The sequence below is a fragment of the Euprymna scolopes genome, chromosome 26 (assembly GCF_053919585.1).
Source record: "Euprymna scolopes isolate OS-2025 chromosome 26, ASM5391958v1, whole genome shotgun sequence".
Classification (NCBI taxonomy): Eukaryota; Metazoa; Mollusca; class Cephalopoda; order Sepiida; family Sepiolidae; genus Euprymna; species Euprymna scolopes.
The window spans coordinates 41,229,212-41,253,817 of NC_136507.1; the positions used below are offsets into that span (position 1 = coordinate 41,229,212).

The 24,606-nt window shown below is 33.3% G+C and overlaps 1 protein-coding gene across 7 annotated transcripts in view; it reads left to right on the top strand.

Annotated features, from left to right (window-relative positions):
* The window catches only part of LOC145247988 (GTPase-activating Rap/Ran-GAP domain-like protein 3), a 513,715-nt gene that overhangs the window by 414,908 nt on the left and 74,201 nt on the right, over positions 1-24,606 (top strand). For all 7 annotated transcript variants that reach the window (XR_013863317.1, XM_080109655.1, XM_080109653.1 and 4 more), the window contains exons 19-24: positions 1,299-1,397; positions 3,498-3,611; positions 4,806-4,969; positions 9,365-9,514; positions 16,750-16,816; positions 21,448-21,528. Coding sequence is in view for 6 of the 7 variants with exons in the window: in XM_080109655.1 (XP_079965781.1) it covers positions 1,299-1,397; positions 3,498-3,611; positions 4,806-4,969; positions 9,365-9,514; positions 16,750-16,816; positions 21,448-21,528 (675 nt within the window). In the remaining variant the exon portion in view is untranslated. The remainder of the gene's footprint in view (positions 1-1,298; positions 1,398-3,497; positions 3,612-4,805; positions 4,970-9,364; positions 9,515-16,749; positions 16,817-21,447; positions 21,529-24,606) is intronic.

The window sequence follows — 24,606 nt, forward strand, 5'->3', positions numbered from 1 at the left end:
TAAGGCAACGCTTAAACAGTTTTCTAAGTATGGGGGCAAGTTCTGGTTGAAGCTTTTTCAGCACTATAATTGGAATGCCGTCAGAGCCAGGTGCTTTATTGGAATCAAGGTTCTTGATTAGCTTGGCGACCTCACGTACAGATATTTGTATGTTGCATAGCGTGTTGTCTGTTATAGGAGGAAATACGGGGAGTTGATGGCCTTCGTCGCATAGGGTAGAAATAGATGCAAAGTTCTTTGCAAATAGTTTGGCTTTGTCTGATGCTGACGACATGACCTCAGGTCCATTGATGATGGTTGGAATAGAACGCACGCTTCTGTTCGGGCTCTTATTTGCTATTTGCCAAAACTGATGGGAACCAAGCCGCTGCTCAGCTACTTTGGATTTAACCGACTGAGCATATAGCTCTCTTGCATTTTTATTACTTTTACAGTCAGCCGAATAGTATCGATATACAGTACGGTGGAGAGGTACGTCTGAAGACTTATTACGTTTCATTTCAATCTTAACTGATACAGCCGAATGGTCGGAAGATCCCAGCGGAGACAGAAAGGAACATGAACATAGCTCAGGGGAAGTAGTGAGAAAAAGGTCTAGAAGGCTAGCGTACTGACAGGAAGTATCGGGGACATGGGTGGGTTCGTGAACAATCTGGGTGAGGTCATAGGCAATGGCAAAATCATGACAGAACGTCCCCTCATCATCTGTCTTGTTCGAGTGGGTCAGCTATTCCACATTGTGGACATTAAAATAACCACAAATGTGGATGTTAGCCGAAGGATGAGCAGACAGAATGTGGTCAATTTTTCTCAAATATACAAATATAAATGTAGTGGTGTAGGCAAGTGCAACCCGGAAGCACATATAAAGTTAATTAGGGTCTTAACTGGAGATATCCCTACCACACGGAAAGCCATCTTTAATGTAGGCACATATGCCATGCCCATGGCGATCTTGGGGGTCAAATTTTGATGTTAAGTTAGAGTATCCTTTAATTATGAACTCGTCTAGGGAAGTGGTCGGCCCTATGCCAGTTTCGCTTAGGAAGAATACGTCCGGTTTCGTCTCCTGCAATTGGGTTTCAACCTCTGGAAGGTTGGAACATAGACCCCTGATATTATAGAATTAGACATGATAGTAAGGGTCTACGTTGGGGGATGGGGTTCTAGGTGTATTCGTGTTTGTTTTTTTTTCTGGAGATATTTCATGTTGAGGATTTGGGATTTGTGGAACAGGTCGACAGACTTGGTTAGAGCAGGACAATAAAACTTATTTATTTTTATTGCTTTTATTTCAGAGAGTTTATCTCCGCGATTGGTGCTCGATAAGTCTATTGCTGCCAAACAGATAAATATAATTGAACAGCATGGACTTTTGTTACTGAGAGCTGATAAAGGTAAGTGAATGTATTGACCGGAAATTTGAAAATTTGTCTAAATCCAAATTTATATATCAAAATACAATTTAAAGTAATATACCTCTATTTACATAGGCCGATAAAGGTAACTGAATATATCGACTGGAAATTTGAAAATTTAAAAGTACGTCGAAATCGAAAATGATACATTAAAATATAGTTTAAGGGAATGTACGTATATTTATCAACAAAAGCGTAAATAATAATGAGCGCAACTTATTTTTTTTAAGATAGTTACACTTAAGGAAACAGAGTAATTATCCCTATTATTAGATATTTAAAATAATTTACTAAGGAAATATTCTGTTATATATATTATATATATATATATATATATATATATATATATATATATATATATATAGAGAGAGAGAGAGAGAGAGAGAGAGAGAGAGAGAGAGAGAGGGATAGAGAGAGAGAGAGATGGGACAATTCCAATATTTTTTCCGATTCCGATACAATTACCAATTTGTACGAAATTCCCAACGCCGATACAATTACCGATTCCGATTTCAATTCTTTATAAATCTCTAAATATTTAACCGTAAAAGTGTTACTTTGTCCCGATTACCGAAAAATACACATGGTAAATGCACATATATTTTCTCAAACGTAAAAACACACTTGTGATTCGGTGATCTAGAGATTTAAATATCTTTTAATTGTAAAAACTTTGAATAAACAGATAATACTGTTTTAAGAACATGTTAGATGCAAAAATATTTTCTTAAAAGAAGGAAGAAAAATTCTATTAAATTTATTTCTTCATTTTTTTCTTTTTATTGAAATATTTCTTATTTCGAACCGTGCCAGGTCCATCTTCAGAGAGTGAAAGGGTACTATTGCTTCTTGTTTTTGCCTTGCAAGTAAAATCCTTGTGTTGTAATGACCAACGCGCGATGTTGTCATTGGTAAATGCACGTGGTGTCAGCGAGCACTTTATTGGTCAGCTTTTTGGCGCGTATTTGCTTAAAGGTATAATAATTGGTTGTTTAACATTATAAGAATTCGGGCCGTCACTCGAATCAATTTATGATAAGGTTAGACTCATGGCACTGCCTGCTACAGTTAACACAGATAATGCGCTGTGATTACAGCCAAAAGGTCACAACATTACAATAGTATCCACGTACTCTCAATTTTACGAGGCAGGACGCCTTTAATTTACTTTTGACGAACGAAATACACTAATATTTTAAATAAACATCCAAATTATTTTAAAAGTTTCTTCTCTACCACCAATAGCAATTGCCAAAAACATATTACCTTTCAACTCCTCGGCCTAACGTTCACTGGAAACGTGAACTGGAATAGATACATTGAGAGCATTGCCAAGGCTGCGGCGAAGAAATGGTCTGTCTCTCTGTCTCTCTCTCTCTCTCTTCTCTCTCTCTCTCTCTCTCTCTCTCTCTCTCTGCCGTGCTATAAATGTACTTACGCCTGGAAGTATCCTGTACTTCTATAAGGCCATCATTCGCCCATGTGTGGACTACTATTGTCACATTTGGGCTGGTGCATCTGCTACTTGTTTCTCACTCCTGGACAGAGTTCAAAAAGGCTTCAGTTTCTGTCCCATCGACGAAATGTTGCATCCTTCTGCCTGTTCTAAAGGTACTTTAATGGTGAATGCTCTGACGAACTACAAGCACTTGTACCCCCTCGACGTAAATACTCCCGACAAACCCGACAAGCAGCTATATCTCACCCCAACTCAGTAGAGATCCCTAGGTGTAAAAACGCCTTCTAGTCCAATAGTTTCTTCCCCAGAACTGCTAGACTTTGGAACTCCCTTCTCGTATTCTGCTTTCCTAATTGTACTGACATGCAGAAGTTCAAGGGTAATGTGAACAGACATCTTGCTGCTCAACTCCCTTCATAATATCCCTGCAACTTATGTTCCCGATAGTAGCCCACTACTTCAAAGTGGCACTTTGCCTTGTTTGAGGTGAAAATTGAATAAAAAATACATAAAAGCAATGCAAGCGATTAAAACCATGAACTTTTCAAGAAACGTAGAATATAAAGCATCATTATACAATCTTTAAAACCTCTTTAAAATTTTCTTTTTTTTCTTTTTAGGCAAAGACGGCAAAGTTTACGTATTTCCTCTAAGTGATTTTGAAGGCGTTGAGGATGAGTTTTGCGTCAAGTCTAAACTTGATTGCAAAGACAACCGCTTGGAAGGTTCCAAAGGTACGTTGAAATTATTCGTTTCATCTTAATATGGATTGGCCCGCTTTTTAAAATTGAATTTATCTTATTTCGAAATATCTTAACTACTTTTAGAGATGGAAAATATTCCATTAATTGGTGCCTATTAAAGAAAAGTACGTTTTATTGTTATTTTATTTTAAAAAGTAATAGTGTAGTCATTTATAAAGAGAAAATACGTTTTATTGCATCTTATTAATAAATAATTAACAATACTAATACTGAGTTAAAAATCCATAAAGAGAAAATGATTTTCTTTTTGACGCAAATTGAATGAACAACCGTTTTTTTGTAATACTAATAAAGAACAGAATTGTTCTATATTTAAGCTATTGATTCATGAACAATAGTTTCACATGATATTACTGTTAGTTTGGTTGCACACTAATGTGTATATATCCGTAAATTTCGCATTTATTCATTTATGAGCGCGCGCGCACACACACACACACACACACACACACACACACACATATATATATATATATATATATATATATATATATATATATTCGTAAAAATCGTATTATTTCGATTACTGGGGTGGGTATCTTTTTCGATCAAGGTGATTATTGCTTAACTTAGGAATCTCGGGAATTTGTACGAAATTTTCGTACGTACGACACTATAAATACTATTGCGAATCACTTAGGACTATATACCCAACTATGGCTGACGGAACGAGAACATAGTACCTCACTAGATTAAATAAAAGGGTTCTGTTCGAAATCCGTTCATCTTACAAAATGATAATAAATTGTGCTTGATATTTATATAAAGGAAATACGTATTACTGTTCGTTTCTTTAAAGCGGGGTCTGTGTCTGCGCTTGATATCTAGTGTATTTTATTAATGGCAATAATAATGTGGAGTCTACATAAATAAATGTCTATTTTTCAACGTTCAATAATGTGTGCTCACGTTGTATATTTTAATAAATAAAATTGACCATATTTAGATAAATATACTTTCATTTTATTTTAAAGCGTACTTTTTTTCCAAAAATAGTGTCTTTATTTTTCAGTTTAACCATAGGTTTTACTGTATTTTGATAATATCAATAATATTATGTGGTCTCCGTAAATAAACATGCCTTCATTTTTTTTCAGCTTTCAATAATGTGTAATCATGTTCCAAATGACAATTAATTATTCTTGTGGCGTTCTTGTCCAATAGGTTGTCATTTATATGCCATCAGTCGACCGTGTGAGTACCGCCTCCGTCTGGCCGTGGCCGTGTCCAAGCGAGTCCTACTTTACACTTGGAAACACCCTGTCGCATTCACTACCTGGTGCCCCACCGTGGAATTTGATCACGCCGATGGTTTCTCCTTAGTAAGGGTAAGTAAGAACTACACACATACACGTCAATGTACATTCTCTCTCTCTCTCTCTCTCTATATATATATATATATATATATATAGAGAGAGAGAGAGAGAGAGAGAAAGAGATAGAAAAAGAAAGGGAAAGAGAGAGGGGGAGAGAGAGATTTCGCAACGGGTTGCTTGATCTGTGTTAGCTTATAAACTTTCTTTTGTGTGGCGTTGTTGTTCAAGTAGCAAGGTGCTCGACTTGCATTGCGGGAGATTCTGGTTTCGAATCCAGAGTCTGGATATGTTCAACTAATGGGACAAAATGAGTGCGAAACTCGAGTCTTGAACTGTTGTTGGCTTTTTGGCTTTAATGGCTTGTGTGAGCTGCGACGTTGTTTGAATGTGGAAATAATTATATCATCTTCGATATTCTGAAAATTTATCTATATATATATATATATATATATATATATATATATATATATATATATAAACTATGCTCCTGGACCCAAGTAGTGCCGATTGAAGAAGGGTGTGGTTATGGATTGCGCAACACTTGCCTTACAATTTCAGGCGAAGCTACCTTTACAGGGGGATTGACGGTTGTCTTTCGAGACTGAACGGAGGCATCGCATATATATTTAACCATAATGCGTCGATACGAAAATAGATTGATAGAATTGTTGAATAATAAAACAAACAGATCAGATTTTCGAAGCTGACATTTCCGTAATAAACATTCATTATTAATGTTTACTATATTTGGCCATGTAACCTTTCTTTCTGCTCAAAAAATAACAATTAAAAGGTTGTATCTTATCGATTAGCGGTGATTAACATGATTCATTCAATTTATTAACATGTTTGTCTGTATTATACACACACACACACATACACACACATACACATACACACACATATCTCTACATTCTATAAGAGGAACCTCATCTGTGTGTGTGATTTCGTTCCCTATAGACTCGAAAACGACTGAGCTGATTTTTATTAAATTTCACAGGAAGGTGCTTTATGTGTCTGACTGTGTGTTTAGATAGATTTTAAATCGGAATGTCTTCGATAAGTATTGATAATCATTAATCGAAATAATCCGATGAAAGGAGGAACAAACGATTTTGACCAAAGTTAACACCTTACACAGCCTAACATCACAAGTGGATTTGAGAAGTTTTATCACCACACGCCGAACGGCCCGACATATAAAAATAACTAGGTTCTTTGATATGACTGATGCGCGTTCGAACTGAATGTTTCTGCTTATAGCAGAATTGAATCACGATACTTGACTTTTTCATTTGTAATTTAAATTCAAGCCACTATCACCGCATAAGCATTAAGGTCAACCATATAAAATTAGCAGTACGTTCTTTGACAGGGGCGCGTTCGAAATGAATGTTTCTGTTTAGAGCACAATTGAAGCATTATACTTCACTTGTACATTCAAGCTATTATATAAAAATAATTTTATAAAATCAACAGTAGTTTCTCTACAGTGCAATGTAGACTACAATATATTGTGGGCTAGGTCCCTAAAGGAGGAGGCATGTAGAACTTCCCCCCGGTGCACCACGATGGGTTCCCAAGGAGAGCAGGCAACCAAACTATTTGATTGAAAAATGGGTGATTTCACCGATGACAACAAAAATACAGAAATATTCGTGGATCATCACTAAATCCCGAACAACGTCGACTCTCCCTGCTAGTATATATATATATGTATATATATATATTTATGTATATATACATATATATACATATATATATATATATATATATATATATATATATATATATATATATATATATATATATATATTACTCCCTTTATGGTAGAGTTCTCGTGAGGAAATCGTCAGCAGGATCACTACGCATAAGGCATTACCCATTATGTAATATCTTATTAAGATATGATAGGTGAATTTATATATATATGTGTGTGTGTGTGTGTGTGTGTGTGTGTGTGTGTGTGTGTGCGTGCGTGCGTGTGGGCGTCGCCCAGAGGCTAAAGAAATGAGAGTAGAGAATTGTATGTTTTGGTTTCGATTCTAGCTGATGGCACCCAAGTAATATACATTTTTTAGCTTTGATCTTACTAGTATATATTAAGTTAAGCATAATAAATGATATAGAATTGTCTCTATAATAATAAATACGTAATCTGCATTAATTAAAATACCATATTTAAGCGTATCTTATAACCAGAAAACATCCGAGGAGCCCCTTTCATCAACAGACTCATTAGGAGTTAATCGTTGATCATAAAATAAACAAATAAATAAATTAACTTGCAAGAACAGACTTATGGTGTCTACGTGTAACTTTTACCGAAGGAGAAGAAGGGGGAAAACGGGTGGGGATACGAATAAAATGTATACAATAATATGAAATATACGTACAAGTGGGGCAAGGGAAGAGTTAAAATATATCCCTAAATAAGTCTAATGATCTGACAAGCTCCTTCTTTTGCCGGCCATTTTGTTTAAAGCAATGTATAAGTTCTGTATCGTTAAGCAGTCATTTATATATATATATATAATTATTTTTTTATTATAATAATTAAATACCTACAGACACTAGTGTTTCATCCTTTCGGGATTCTTCAGTGCAGGGTGTCACGATTACTACCAGTCGAACGATTCGAACCCCGCGACACGAGACATCTCTGGCTCGATTAGCGGAGGCTGTATCCATTCGGCTACCATTAACCGTGTGAAATAGCGTTGAATTTTAAACATTTTAATTTAAATGTTCATTACGTCAGACAGACAGTGATCAAATCGTTATACGTTTATATACGCATAAGAGCTAAATTGACCGACTTTTTAATTCAACTGAAAGTGCTCAACGATAAGAAACGAATTTCTTAAAGGGGCTGTCATAATTATTTTTTTACTATAATAATTAAATAATTAAATATATATATATACAGTCATCCACATACAGTACTGTTTCGCTGTTTCACAGCTCATCAGTGCGGCTAGACAGGCAACTACCTCAAGCCAGGATTGAAACCCGACCGTTTGCACGGCAGTCAAGGCTTCTAACCATTACGCTATTGGCGGCTGCTTGAACGAGTAGTGAGTTTAACGATGTTTTGATATCGTCTGAATATATATATATATATATATATATATATATATATATATATATATATATATATATATGTGTGTGTGTATATATATATATATTTGTAGTCATCGACATACAATCCTGTTTCGTTGTATCACAACTCATCAGTGCCGCTAGACTAACACCTCTCCCAAAACGTTTGCTATATATATATATATATATATATATATATATATATATATATATATATAAATATATATATATATAAATATATATATATATATATATATATATATATATATATATATATATATATATATATATATATAACGTATCATTAAAACGAGCGACCTTTTGTACTCTGGAATCTAATTTTCTAACATAGTAGCCACCATTCGTTATGTTCTTTTTCAGGGAATTCAATAACGCATTTCTGCTTCTGACTGACATCTATGAGAGAGGTTGCTTTTTTAGAGTCTTCCACTGTCAGTATCTGCAACAGGGAGATGGCACTTTCAGGTTATGAATGTATATGTTCAGTCATCATAACCATTCAATTTGAAATCTCTTATAATCTTTTCGGGCGGAATAAAAATAAGAGGCGCTATTTTGGAAACTTCAATCGTATATGTATATTTTACGGCATCATCATCAGGCGCTGTATGTAGGAGGACGTCGACACCACCCTGACCGCGATATACATGCGACTTAAGTTTGTGATTTTTACATTCCCTTGGCACTTCCTTCTTGGGAAAAAGCCGATTCAACCTGCCGAGGGTTTATGCCGCTGACTGACTGGCTGGGATATTTGTTTTCTTTAGAGCGACACTTTTATCGTTCCATCTTGTATATTATTTTTTTATTAATTTTATGAATATTTGAACTTAATTAGCTAGATGTGTGTGTGTGTGTGTGTGTGTGTGTGTGTGTGTGTGTGTGTGTGTGTGTGTGTGTGTTACTATATTGTTTTATACGGCATAATCACATTAACCCTAACCCGGTTCTTGTCAGATCACCGAAGTTAAGCAACGTTGAATTTGGCTTGTACCAGATGAATGACCATTTGGGAATTGCAGATGCTGTATGCGCTCTCGGCTTATCCCGGCATTGTTTTCTATTGCCCTGAACCTCCACTTGCCAACGCGGACTCAGGAGAGAGGTTGTTGGAGATTACGCAACCCTTGCCAAATTTATAATTATAAAATTGTTTATAATCCTTTGAGGATTTTTAATCAATGAATATTTGTTATTGTAATTTTGATTTTTTTTTCTGTGAGTTGAATTGATTTTTTCATTTTTTTTTTTTATTAATATTCATTTTTTTTTTCTTTATTGCAGGAAATCCAAACGGCAGAGGTTCCGACCATTTTGACACTAGTTGATGGAAAAGACGATAATTTCGTTTGCTATGGTTATAAAAACCAGTTCAACGTGGTCCACGAAAAATCGGGTGAAAGTCACCCCCTTTTTCACGTTGATGGTCACCGGGTAAGTTAGCTTATTTGAAATAGAATATATGGTCCTCCAGTTTTCGCAGTAATGTTCATGTGAATTTATAAAAGTTGTTTTTTTTTATTGGAAATCATTCCAGACAAGGCGTATAGCAACTCGATATAAGAAGCTAACAATAATGATAGATGTTTATTGCAAAAGACAGAAGTTGTCTATTGGACTTAATCTTATTAAAACAACTCTCTAGGTAGGGAGAACGCAGCCAGCATGAAGTGAATTCTACAAGATTGCAGTTCTTGGAAAGAAGCTACTGGAATAGGAAACCACCCCAGACAAGGCATAAAGCCACTTGAAATAAGAAGCCAAAAAAAATGAAAAATGATTATTACAAAGGCAGAAGATGTCTATTGATCTTAATCTTGAAAAGATCAAGGCTATATCTAGAAGGAAAACAGTCATCAGAAAGAAAGTTCCACAAGCTTGCAGTTCTTGGAAAGAAGCTACTGGAATAGGAAACTGCATTATATAACGAGATATCAAAACAGCAAATTGGTGAAGATCACTAGACCGAGTCAAACAAGCGGGAGCAAAAGAAGCAGGAAATAGATCAGACAATTCTTAAGAAGACATGTCATAATAGTACTTATAGAAGAGACTGAAGCTAGTAACATCATGCCTGTGAGAGAGAGAGAGGATGCAAAGAAGAAAGAGTGGGTTTAACCAAATTACAGATATGCTTCTAAACCTTATCAAGAACCCTTAGAGATTCACTAGACTAAATATAACAACAATACTCCATGAAGGTCATAGTACATTTGCAGATATAGAAAATAGCCTCAGGTGTGAGAAAATGTTTGCAGCGATAGATCAGACATTATGAAAAGTAAGATGAGCAATGAGGCATCAAAATTGATGAAAACAATTAGACCAACAAGTCAAACGAGCCGAACAAAAGGAAGCAGGGAATAGATCAGAAAATACTGAAGAGCAAATACCATAATAGTGTTTATAGAAAAGCCTGAGACTAGCAACATCGGGTGTGTGAGAGAGAAAGCGTGAAGAGAAGAATAAGAGGGTGGAGGCCAATAAAATTTCAAATACTGTTCTGTACTTTACCAAGAACCCTCAAATGATGCAGATATTCACCAGCAAAAATATAACAACAATACTTTATACATAGTTTGATAGTAGATTTGTAGAGACAAAAAATCGCCTCAGGTGTTAGAAAGTTTTTTAGGGCGATAAAAAGAACAAACTTTACAAGAAGCACCGAGAGCAATGGATCTAATATTTAAGTTGATTCCCATGCTGGCAGTATATGCAGGTGTGCATTGCATTACTGCACCAATCTATATTGCACAGTGCAACGCTGTTTATTTTTTATTTTATTTTATTCATTAATTTATACTAATGACTTGCATTTGATGGAATCAGTTAGGGATGCGGACAGTAGATGTTAATAGCCAGCCTCAAGCTGACCTCCAGTTGCTCATCATTCATGATAGAGTGGTATTTAAACTTAATGATTTTCATGTGAGAAAAGGATGCCTCGGATAAATAAGTGGAACCTAATAATGCAGTCCAGGGGATAGCACGTTTCCTGATACTGGGGTACTTGTCCTCTGTGGATAAGTTCCACAATTGTCCATAAGTTCTGCATCAGCTTATAGTGTTAGAATCTTATCCTTCGCCCCAGAAGAGTTCAAGTGAAACAGTGTTGGAATTTTCGATGCGAGTGAAAGAATCACGTAGATTCCATGAAAAAAGTTTCTTTCTTAGAACTGCTCGCCTGTGGAACTCTCTTCTGTTTGCCTGTTTTCCAGCTGACTACAACTCAGTTGTCTTCAAGTCCAATATAAACAAATTCTTGATGAACCGCCCCCTTAAGTAATCCAATCTACCAAATTTCCATTACTAAAGATTACTACGATATTATCCCATTGATTACTGTAAATTCAATGACCCTTATCCTCGAGTGGCCTCCAGGCCTTGATAAGTGGTGACTCCTATGTAAAAAACTCAGCATCTTGATGAAAAGTGTAGCATATGAATTTAGTGATTCAGTGAGTAACGCAAAGTCTTGAAATCAAAGTCTTGAAAGCGTCGAACTCAAAAAAAAAAAATCAATTTTATTTATGTTGCGTGCACTGTCAAACTGTGCACATGACTGCTCTTGTGTCTCCAGCTCTGCCGCGAGGTTCTGAAAGTTTGCCAGTGCAAGCGTTTTTTTTTCAATACCATACTATCTACCCACAATGTCTCCGCAATCGAGCAGTCGATCGTGATCGACATACTGGGCACCCCTGACTTAAAACAACGCAGTTAAAATGAAAACATTTTTACGTAATTACCTGCCATGTCGAAATTAGTAAACATATCAAAAATTACGAAAAATAATCCAAATAATTACAAGTGAAAATAGAATTTATCGAATTATCAAGTTTATCACATATTTTAACGTAGAAGAGTTGTGCGACTAATTCAGGGTGACAAACTGATATTTTTTTTCGATTTTAACTAAATTCATGTCCGCCATTTTAAACTAACTTCGGCATGGAATGTAAGTACGTAATATTTTCATTTGAATTGCGTTGATTTAAAATATTGATATAGAAATTGACAACCGCGAGATTTTATTGCAATAGGAGGGAGTCTGTGGATCTGGATTCAGATCGAAAACTTTGACAGCCTCATGTGTCAGAAGTTGCGAGAGTTCCTAAATCTATGTGTTAGATATCAGCCGGGCAACGCTGAAAGGCATGCTAGTCTGCGATTATTATGATTATTCAAGCCAAAAAGTTTTGTCAGCTAAAATATATTTTAGAATAATCAAAATATTAAGCATAAATATTTAGTTACATTCATTTAGGAATGTTAACTTAAAAATGTTATCATAACAATTTTAGTTGACAATGAAGATTAAAGTCATCTAAAAAGATCAGGTGATTATCTTAGTAGTAACGTATACTAATGACGTCATTTAGAAGAGGAAATATATATATATATGTATATATATATATATATATATATATATATATATATATGTATATATATATAATTTAGAGGAGATTAGAACAATAGTCTAAAGAGCTGAGTGTATTTTAATGTAACAGTGAAATTACTAGTTTAATTAAAATACAGGAAATAGAAAGTGCTCGTTGTAATTTAGATATATAATAAGCTCGATAGTTAAATGTCCTAGAGCTAATTCAATATTAAGTAATGTGATTTATAATTTAAAATTTAAAAATCAAATTTTAATTAAATTAAAAATCCGTTTCATAAGAAGGAACAACAACAAAATCAATTATCTGTACGATCGTTTCGGAAAACAATGCTTTTTATTGTGGTATACATCAAGTTATGTAGAATAATTATATATAGTTTTTGGTAAGCAAGGTCTCCTCATCAGCAAATTTTGAAGGGTTTTTATTGAATTTAAAAGACACCATAAATAAACCTAGCATTAAAAGTAAGGCAGATGAATCTTTTAATTTTTCGTTTTTTGAAATCAGGAACTGTGGTTAAAAGTGTCATTTAGATGTTTGCTATAGCTTTTTATCTTATTGAATGAATATATATATATATATATATATATATATATATATATATATATATATATATATATATATATGAACAAATAATTAATAAAACATGTTAAAAGACATCTTGAAAAAGAGTTAAAAACATATTTAATTTTAAAAAAGGAAACACAAGATAAGTGGATAGTCCTTGATCCGCGGAGTTTCGAAGAAATACATGTTTTATTAATCATTTGTTCATATTATAAGCTCTATTTCCTTTTCGGTTTTATTGAGCTTTTACATCTCGCTGAGTTTATTTTACTTGTAAATATTAACTCTTTAATATTTATAATATATTTTAAGTTTACCATTTTGATTACCTTGGTAAACTTATTGTAATTTTTATTTTTATTATATATATATATATATATATATATATATATATATATATATATATATATATATATATATAAGTTATAAAATATATGTGGCAATTAAGCTACACCGAATATTCCGCGTTTAATCCACTCTAGGACTCTTCAGGCTTATGCGCGAATTTTGTGGTTCTTTGTCGTTTTTATATTGTAGTGTAGCTTAATCGCCATATATATTTTATAACTTACTAACTAGCTCTACCTACGTATTGAGCACTTTTGAAGTAAATGCTTAAAGTTTACGCATAAATGTATACTTTCGTATATTAATTTTTATGTGAGTAAATTAAGTAGTTATATATATATGTATATATGTATATATATGTATATATGTATATATATACATATATATAACTACTTCATTTACTCACATAAAATTAATATACGAAAGTATAGATTTATGCGTAAACTTTAAGTATTTACTTCAAAAGTGCTCAATACTTAGGTAGAGCTAGTTAGTAATAAGCCTGACGAATCCTAGAGTGGATGAAACGCCGAATATTACGTGTAGCTTAATCGCTATATATATTTTATAAATTACTTCATATATATATATATATATATATATATATATATATATATATATATATATATATATATATGTATATATATATATATATATATATATATATATATATATATATATATATATTGAGATACGTGGAAATTAGTTGAGTCAGTCGGAGTCGAGAGAGGGACAGAGACGGTCTTAACATCGTGATGGCTCTAAGTAGAGGGGGGCAGAAACGGCGATAGTCAGAATCAACGTTGCAACTTTCCAGAAGAGGAAAAACACTCTGGAATAAAAAGTTGCCCAAAATAAAACCACGAGACTGAGATTTGTGGGAAGAATTTCCATTGCAGCTTTTCGTCAAAAAAGACCAAAGAGAGACCAGATATTTATTGGCGAACTGTTGAAACCTCAAATAAGTGTTATTCGTCCTTTGCGTTAGAAAGGTATCTATGTATATATATTGTCACGTCATGAACTGTATTTACATGTAAATACACACACAACGAACTCTAAATTCGACGAGACCACGCTAGACGGTCATAGACGAATGCAGGTATATGCACACGTCATATAGATGACTGCAACACGTATATATATATATATGTATATATATATATATATATATATATATAAATTAATAAAATATATATATAATATATAATATATAAAAATTCACGTGAAATCACCTTTTTCTTCTCCATATTCCCTCTGCTTCACTATGTGTTATCAAGTAAGATCTATGTCTTACTTGTAGTTTGATTAAATACTTTTGCAAGCAAAATCTGCTCCCGCATTTTGCTAAACCCTCTGATGAGAAGGAAAATATTTCTTCGAAACTCCGCGGATTAAGGACTATCCACTTATTTTGTGCTTCCTTTTTAAAATTAAATGGTTTTAACTCTTTTTCAAAGTGATTTTTAACATGCTTTATTAACTACTTGTTTATATATATATATATATATATATATATATATATATATATATATATATATAGATTTTGTTATTGTTGTTATTTGTTAAGCGATACATACGGTTAATATTGGCTCTGCCTCGGAGCTAATTTTTTTGTTTACTTAGAAAGTCGCCCTTTTTAATTTGGACGTATATAACATTTTTATTTATTTATTATTTTTAAAAGAGTAATCTACGTACACGCGTGTTTCAAGGTCATTACCTCTCATTAGCGTAGTTTAACTGTTTCTAGGGATCGAACTACAGACCATGTTTACCACAGTCCGGTGCCTTAACCGTTAGGCCATAATCCATAGATTAATTATACTGTTTATTTTTATCGCTTATAAATTTAGATTTTGTTATTGTTGTTATTTTTCAAGCGATACATACGGTTAATATTGGCTCCTATAATTTGTAAAGGTTGATTTTCAAATATAAAAAAATCTTATTGTTTGAAAATAAAGAATACAATTGAATAAATCTATTACCTTAACCCATGAGTTTTCGATGCTTATTCATCTCCTTCGAGAAGGGAATATCGTTGCATGTGATTGTTGCCTAGTACCTTGGAAGGCGTACAAAACGAGTACAATTGTATCCTTTTTCTGGCTCAATGTCCATTCCCGTATTCTACGTATCAAAAATGTGTTCCTTTTAAAAACTTTTAATAACTGTAATCTTCTATGTTTATTGCTTTTAGCAAATAAAGTGCAAACCAATAAAAAAATAATAAAAAAATATTTGCTAATATTTTTCTCTGAGGGGAACAATAAGCACCGAAATCTCATGGGTTAAGAAAATAGATTTATTAGTTTTTATTTTATGTTTTCATCGTGTTTATTGAGCAATTTTATTTAGCTGGGATTGTCTTATATTAAATATTACATCTAATAATATTTTGTAAGACCAAATATCATTGGATTTGCATACCAATAGATATATTTCATTGAATTATTCTGAAGTGTACGTGTGTGTGTGTGTATATCTATTATTATTCTGAAGTGTGTGTATATATATATATATATATATATATATAAAGGTGTATGTCTAATCGCACTGATGAATTTTGATACAACGAAACAGTACTGTATTTGGATGACTAATAAGCCCCCCTCTTTGGGTTGAGCACTCTGTAAATATCTTTTCACCCAACGCGTATTTAAGCGATTAAGCGAAACCCAGTGTTTGATTGTAAACAAACTGACAGTTTGAGCACTGCACGACGGGCAAATGGTAATTTAATAGGCATTTGAGGAGAAATATTTGCAGGCACTGATTCGTGGTCCGATGGTAAGAACTGTCAACTTGATGGTTGTAGGTTCGATCCACGGCTAGGAAAAGGTGTATGTCTAGCCACACTGATGAGTTGTGATACAACGAAAGAGTGCTGTATGTGGATGACTATATATATATATATATATATATATATATATATATATATATATATATATATATATATATATATAATATACCCCTTGCCAATACAACATATTCGATGGTACTGTGACTCATTCTAATTAACGATCTATAAATGTTGCCCGTTTTTAACTGGCTATTTTACGTGGTTATTTTTTTTTACCTTGATTCCGTCTGTCTCTCTTTCAGATTCTAATTAATCGTTATATTTTATTTTAACTGTTTTCAGTTAATTTCTCTCGCATGAAATAAATAATATCTATAAATTACATTCAAAACTTCAAAGTAATTAATTAATTTCAAACACTTTTTATGCAGTGGTGCTGCCTTGCTTTAATTTCAAGAGAAATGTTTTGATAAAAGCAACCACCTGTATTAATTTATAAAATGTTGAATTAGTTCTTTCTTCTTTTTTTTTTTCGATTTCAGGTTTCATTAGTTGCAGCATTGGATATTTATGAAGATGATGAACCAGAACTTTTACTCTGTTATAACCGTAAGTAACTGTTTTGGTTTTTTTTTTGTTTGTTTTTTTTTTTTTGGCAATGTCTAGATACGGTAGCGTAGAAAGAAAATGGCCGCTGAGTTCAAGTTTTATCTAAAAAGTGAATCTGAAAAGAAATCCTTGCTCTGTAATAATTGTTCCTAAGTTTGTTTGTTAGTTTTTTTTTTAACGAAAAAAAAACAGTATTTTTATACTGAATGACTAAATTCATCTTTTAAACATTTCCATCTTCAACCATTAATTGACTGCGAATAACGGGTCAATGCGCATGGTAAATTACAGATTTAACACCTCCAAGAATTGTCTGTTAACTGGCGTTTTGCAACCATTGAATCATTTTGAAATTGTCAGACACTATCATGACACGTTAGAATATTGTTATCTCTTCAGTCCGCATCAAATCATTGTCATAAATCGAATTTATAGACTTGTTAGATATGTTCTATGAACTCAGTTGACATTATTTTACTCAGCCGCTGTCTACATATTACCTGATTCTGTTTTGTTTATTTATTTTTTTAATACTCACGTTCGCCCCAAACAAAGCATATCGCCACTTGGACGTAACGAGATACTATTTGGGACGATGCCTAGAAAAGATTAACAAGGTGTTGGTTTATGTTACATTTAAACGTCCACATATCAGTACAGTCGGGGAAGCACGTAGCAGGAATGGAATTCCAAAATCTAACTTTTCGAGGTAAGAAAGTATTAAAGTAGAAAGCTTTCTGGCATTTAGGGATCTCAGTGGAGGGGTGAGATTTTGTTGCGTAGCGAGTTTATCGGAGAGATGTACATCGAGGGCGCGCAAGTGCAACGAGTTTATCAGACCACATTCGAATAAAATATCTATAAAACAGGCATAGAGGTGCGACATTGCGGCGATGAGACATGGGGTTAGAGCTTAGTTGACAAAGTGGGATCTATTAGATCCCAAACTCTTTATAGTGCCCTATCTAAGAGGAAGAGGCTAGTGGTACATGCATCAGCCCAGAGTTGACAACAATGCTCCATGCATGGGCGGATAGTATACTTTTAGAAGTACGGAATACTCTCAGGTAGCTCGATAGAGGAAACCCACCTTCTTTGCAGCAGCCTTCGCAATGTCCTCAATATATTTGTTTCAGTTCATACGCTCATGTTTTATGGTTCGTGATTCATCGGAAAAATTGGAAACGCCACTAACTCTATGCGGGTTTAACAAGCTTCCTCCAAAGGAGGAAGTTCCGTGGGAGTATTAAATTCACAAGCGGTCTCCAGTCGCATGTATATCCCCGTTGAGGAGGATGACGATGTTAGGTTTTTGCAACTCTTGCAGAGAGATGTCGACGTCCTCTTACACACAGCGCCTGGAATTCTCAAATTGGTCATCCACCGGGTACTGACCAGGTTTAATGTTGATTAACTTCGACGATCTAACAAGAACCGGTGTGTCAACGTGATTATGCCGTGATTCAATGATTGTAAATGATTTATTGATGCGTTTCTTTTATTGATTTAACGGCACATCAATCCTATTTTAGTTGTGTAATTCCGATGATAACGAGTAACAATTTGGGAGCTTTGGAAGGTCTGCAGTCATATTTTATTCAAAATCAAATTTGATTTTAAGTGGCAATACTTATTAGTGGTCTGTGTTAAATAGAATTTGTCCTAAGAGCCTTTCTAGCACTTTTTTCATAAAACCATCAATTGGCTGCAAATAACGGTTCACTGCGCATGATGAAATACAGATTTCATACGTCCAAGAACATGGGCATTTTCCAGTACAATGTAAACACGTTTTTGTTGAGCTGTGCTTTTAAATAATCGAATTCTTACCAATTTCCACCTCTAGCCATCATTACGGTGTTGTCTTTCTGACCTTCCATCATTTATTCATCCTTATCCTTAAGTGGCCTTCTGACCTTGATAAGCGGTGACTCTTTAAATTAATCTGCAGAGAATTACACCTGAGTATCTCCTTCGAGCAAGGGCGAGGTGAAACTCTATCAAAACATGCCTGTCTCATCTCAACACAGAGAAAGAGACATCAAATCGCCATTATAACATATCGATTTACGAGCCGCCAATAAAATATGAATCAATAGAACATTCGTTTTTCATCGGATACGCCAGATAATTAATAATTTGTCACATCGGCAACTTAAATAGGAAATAATATCTGCTGACAACTCGGGTCGTCTGGGCTGAACTCGTCTAGACGTGATGTTTTTTTTTCTCCAGCTATAATTTTTTTCCTATCAGCAATGTTCGGTGCTCCATTAATTTTTTTTTCCAGGAAGACAAAGTAATAAATGTAACTTTTAAACTTATTTTTAAAAACAGATAATAAAAAAATGTTATTTGTTGACAAGAATAAATTATTGATTGTAAGATAGTTGTGTATTTTTTTAAAACATTGTGTGTAAAGCACACACACACAGACATACACACACACATACATACATACATACATATATATATATATATATATATATATATATATATATATATATATATATACTAACAGGCCAGCCTCCATTGTCGTAAAATACGCTTAAATATATTTTGATTAATGCAGATTTCGTATTTATTATTATACTAGCAGGACTCGTTAACTGGCGTTGCTCGGTAGAAGCATGCCTTCCCCGCTTAAAAATTAAAGTAGGGTTGTTGTTGTTGTTGTTGTTGTTGTTGTTGTTGTTGTTGTTGTTGTTGTTGTTGTTGTTGTTGTTGTTGTTGTTGTTGTTGTTGTTGTTGTTGTTGTTGTTGTTGTTGTTGTTGTTGTTGTTGTTGCCCAACCTCCACTCTCTTAATATTCATAACAGCTTTCAGAATGGACACCGTTGACCTTCCTATGTTAAGAACGGCTTTCGGAATAAATATCTCATTTTGTGAGTGGGGGTGAGATTTTCAGAAAATTTGCCCAAAATGTAACCTTGATAATCGCTGTCAGGATTACCACGCGCAAATACTCTGAACCAACAAAAAAAACGATGGTTTAAGTGCTTAAGGTAAAAAAAAAACTGAGGTGAATGCAAACATATAACAAGTACGTATTTAATTTACATGCATAGAATTATTGGGTTCAGGGTATGTTTATTTTTTGGTGAGGGTGGGGGAATAACTGTGCGTAGAGGGCGTTATACGTCGTAAAGTAGTTGTATCTGTCAAATATAAAATATATTTTCTTAATCAGCATCGAGGAAACCTATAAAATTCGTTATTTATAAAGAAAGTTTGAAGTAGGAGGTAACTTAAAAAATTATCTTTTCTTTGAAAAACAAAGTACAAGCATACAAAGGAAGGGGTAGCGTGTGTAGAATAAGTAAGTATATAGCGTACATGCAGAAAATATGAGGTTTAGAATATGAGATTGTGAGCGGTAGATGTATAACTGTTTGGTGTTAAAAAAAATAAAAATGGTCAATGTCAAGTTTCTTTCCAACTCCTCAAAACACTTTAAAATGACGACTTTTACATGTTTTTGGGGAGTGCTGAAAACGAATATCACAGTTATATTCGGCCAGATAAGTAGTTTTCATGATATAAAGAAATGACGTTATCAAAAGGTGGGGGATCACTTCCTATATATAAATTTAACGTAAAATGAGCATTACTTTTTGGTCATCTAGTAATTCCTTTATATCATGAAAGCAAATTTATCTGTGATTTTCTTTTTCAGCAACCCCGAAACACGGAGCCGTTTTACAATTTGTCATTGTTATGAGAGAGACATCTTTTATTAAGCGATTCGTTCAGTAGAAGAAAACATTGCCGCTCAGAAAGCATAATAAGTAAAGATACTAGAAATGGGTCGCGTTTGTAGAATAAGTAAGTATATAGCGTACATGCGGAAAATATAGGATTCAGGGTATGGTAAAAAATGGGCGAGGTGTAGAACTGTTTGATCTTATAAAAAAAACTATAAATATTTAAAAATAAAAATTGAACGGCTCGAAATAAAGCAAAGTAGAATGAAAAAATCGCCTCTCGGAAAGCGTAAAATGTAAACACACAATGAATTTTATTGTTTTCAGTGTATTTTTGTGAGGGTGTTGTTGTTTTGAATAGTTAATGTGTACGTATGTAAGTAATGCTGTATCAGTACAATAATTTCTGATAATTGGAGTTTGATATGCTTGTATTTGGATTAATTTATTTTTTTAAAAGTTGTGTCGTGTAGAGAGAGCAGATTTGTAAATGTCGAGCGTGTTCGTTTATGTATTTAGATTGTATTTCGGAATAATCGGTTTGTCCGGACTAAGCCAATGGGAAATGAGAACATTTTAGTAAGGAGAAATTGTTATATTTGTCATTGGAAATGGTAAGTTAATCGTGTGTATATGAGTTTTTGATCCAATTAAGAAGGTTAAAAGGTCAGTATAGAATAATGTGCTCAGAATTTGGGGGACGTTTCACATATCAACTATGCCCAGAAAGTTTAGTAGCATTTCAAATATCTATTTTTGTTTAATATAAAGATATTTCAAATACCAGGTATTTTCTGAATTTTTGTAGATGTTTGAAATATCAGATATTTTATTCTTTATATTTCAAATATCAGATATTTAAAATATTTTTGTGGTTGTATATATCAGATATCAGATATTTCTAGCATTTCTGTTTTGATATTTCAGATATCAGCCATTTCCAGAAATTACGAGAAGAAATCTCTCAGGACATCTATTTTCAGTGGAACTCAGAACCCCAATCTGTTGGTAAGTAATGAATGTATTTTCTGACGTTCTTTTAATAGATCGCTGACTGGCAATTTTCTGTTGAAGCCATTTCGTGTCATTGGCCATTGTTCTGTAACACGATAATAACAAGAAACTTTAATAAAGATTATCACCGTGTAATAAAAACAAATAAATGATATATACACACATATATATATATATATATATATATATATATAATTTTCTTCCTTTTTTTTTTAATTAAATGTTTTTACCTCTTTTTCAAAGTGTTCTAACGTGTTTTATTAACTACTTATTCTTATATATATATATATATATATATATATATATATATATATATATATATATATATATGCGCAGGCGGCTCGGCGTTGCCCAGTCGAATAAATATGGATAAATATTATGTTTTAATTCATACAGAAACTGAGAAATTTGCGAGTATTATATTTTCTAAACAGTTAAATTCTTGTAAGTAAAATAAAAAAATACGCAAGCTGAGATCGAAACCAAAGCCTAAAGTCAGTTAGTCAAGTACGGTAACCATTAGGCCAGCTTAACAGGATCTTTTATCCGTGTTTTTAAACCTACTTATTCTTAACATCCGGATTCTCTAATATGAATGATTTACGCATGCTCATTCGTGAAACAGTTAGCAAACAGTTTTTTAAATTTTGACACTTTAGCAATACTTTCCTCGGGTGAAACCCGATTGAAAAGTTTCCACGTGTTTGAATATTCTATATACGAAATTTTAAGTTTATAGATTAAAAATTCGTTGAGTGTATAGAATGAGAAGTGCCCTTACACACACACACACACACACACACACACACACACACACACATATATATATATATATATATATATAAATTCGAGAGAGCAAGTTAATGCAATGATTACAGGTGATTGAATGACTTACTGACTAAATAGTTTTCTAACGAATGATAATTTATATATATATATATATATATATACATATATATATATTGTATAGTTTTAAAGGTTAACAATTTCCAAGACTCTCTCACTCTCTCTCTCTCTATATATATATATATATATATGTGTGTGTGTGTGTGTGTGTGTGTGTGTGTGTGTGTGTGTGTGTGTGTGTGTGTGCGTAAAGTCTTGGAAGTTTTTAACCTTTAAAACTATATAAAAAAACTTATTTAATTTTTTTTATTGTTATCATTCGTTGAAAATCTATTTAGTTAGAAAGTCATTTAATCGCCTGCAATCACTGCATCAACCTGCTTTCTTGAACTCACAAGATATCCTCAGTTGTCTACCGTGAAAATTTCTCGGTGATTTAAAAACAAAACAATATATTAAATCATCACTCTCCAGTAGTGTTGATCAAACACCACCTCCCTTAATCACAATCAAAAAATGTTCCGAACATTTCATTTAGTTTTGTGCTCCAGATAAATTTGGCTGAACTATTTATGCTATGAAAAAATATCTTCCTTACCCGTGACACTATATATATATGTGTGTGCGTTTGTGTGTGTGCGTGTGTGTGTATGTATGTATGTATGTATGTATGTATATGTATTTATGTATGTATATATATTTATATATGTATGTACATATACATATGTATATATGTATACATATATATACATATATATGCATATATATATATATGCATATATATATATATATATATATATATATATATATATATATATATATATATACGTTTTATTTTTTATTACCGTATCTTTCTGTTAACTTACATTATTGTTTCGGCTACACGGCCGTTTTTTTGGCCGTCTGTAGCGTCCTCAGACTTTTACAGAATATATATACATATATATATATATATATATATATATATATATATATATATACGAGCTAGTAGTTAATAAACATGTTAAAAAAACACTTTGAAATGAGTTAAAAACATATTTAATCTGAAATGGAAACACTAGATAAGTGGATAGTCCTTAATCCGCGGAGTTTCGAAGAAATACTTTCCTTCTCATCAGAGGGTAGGAATTAGCAAAATGCTGGATCGGATTTTGCATGCAAAAGTATTTGATGAAACAACAAGTAAGTCAAAGATCTTCCTTGATAACAAAATAAGTTAAGCAGAGGGAATATGGTGAAGAAAAAGGTGATTACACGTGAATGGATAGTCTGGTGGAAGATAAATAATCCAGTGACGGTAAAATCCAAATATATAACTTCAAGAAAGTTAATTGAATTTCCATTTGCATCTTATTTTATTTATATATATATATATATATATATATATATATATATATATATATATATATATATATATATTAATAGGATAACGTGTGTAATATTTATTTTGTGTGTCACGCTTACATCTGAGTAACTGTCGTTTAATTGTTATGTACTTCCATTTCTTGTAATAAATAATTTTACCAAGAATTCTTCATAAGTTTTGGTTTTGGTTTCGATTCATCAAAGCCTAAAAGTTACTCGGGAATAAGGCTGAATGAGTGTAAAGTACTCAGAAAATAACAACGTAGTAATGATGAAATTGGGTAGAATCTAAATATTTAAGAGGGTGGCTCAAAAAACTTGTTTACATTCGACTTAAAGACGACATTGTTGTAGTCAGATAGAAAGCAGTCCCCTGGTGTAGAGTTAAACGGGCGGGCAGTCTTAGGAACGAAACTTTGTTTATGGAATTTGCGTTTAGGTATAAGCACAAGAAATTGTTGACAGTGTTTGAATGGTTCTACAGAGGTTGGGACTATAGATTGAAGCTTACATGTGAAAATAACAGTAAATTAGTGATAACACATGGAAGACAGTCTTTTCACACGCGTGTGGGTTATTGCCGATGAGTAATCAAGTTTTTTCTACATACGATTTGGTCTTCGATCTTACTCGTCGCTTCCTCTGTCTGTGTGTATGTGTGTGTATGTGTGCGTGTGTGTGTACTTGTGTGTGTATGTGTGTGTGCGCGTGCGTGTGTGCGTATGTGTGTGCGTATGTGCGCGCGTGTGTGTGTGTGTGTGCGTGTGTGTGTGCGTGCGTGTGTGTGTGTGTGTGTGTGTGTGTGTGTGTGTGTGTGTGTGTGTGTGTACTTGGATCTTCCAATTGCTTTTGATCTTCGTC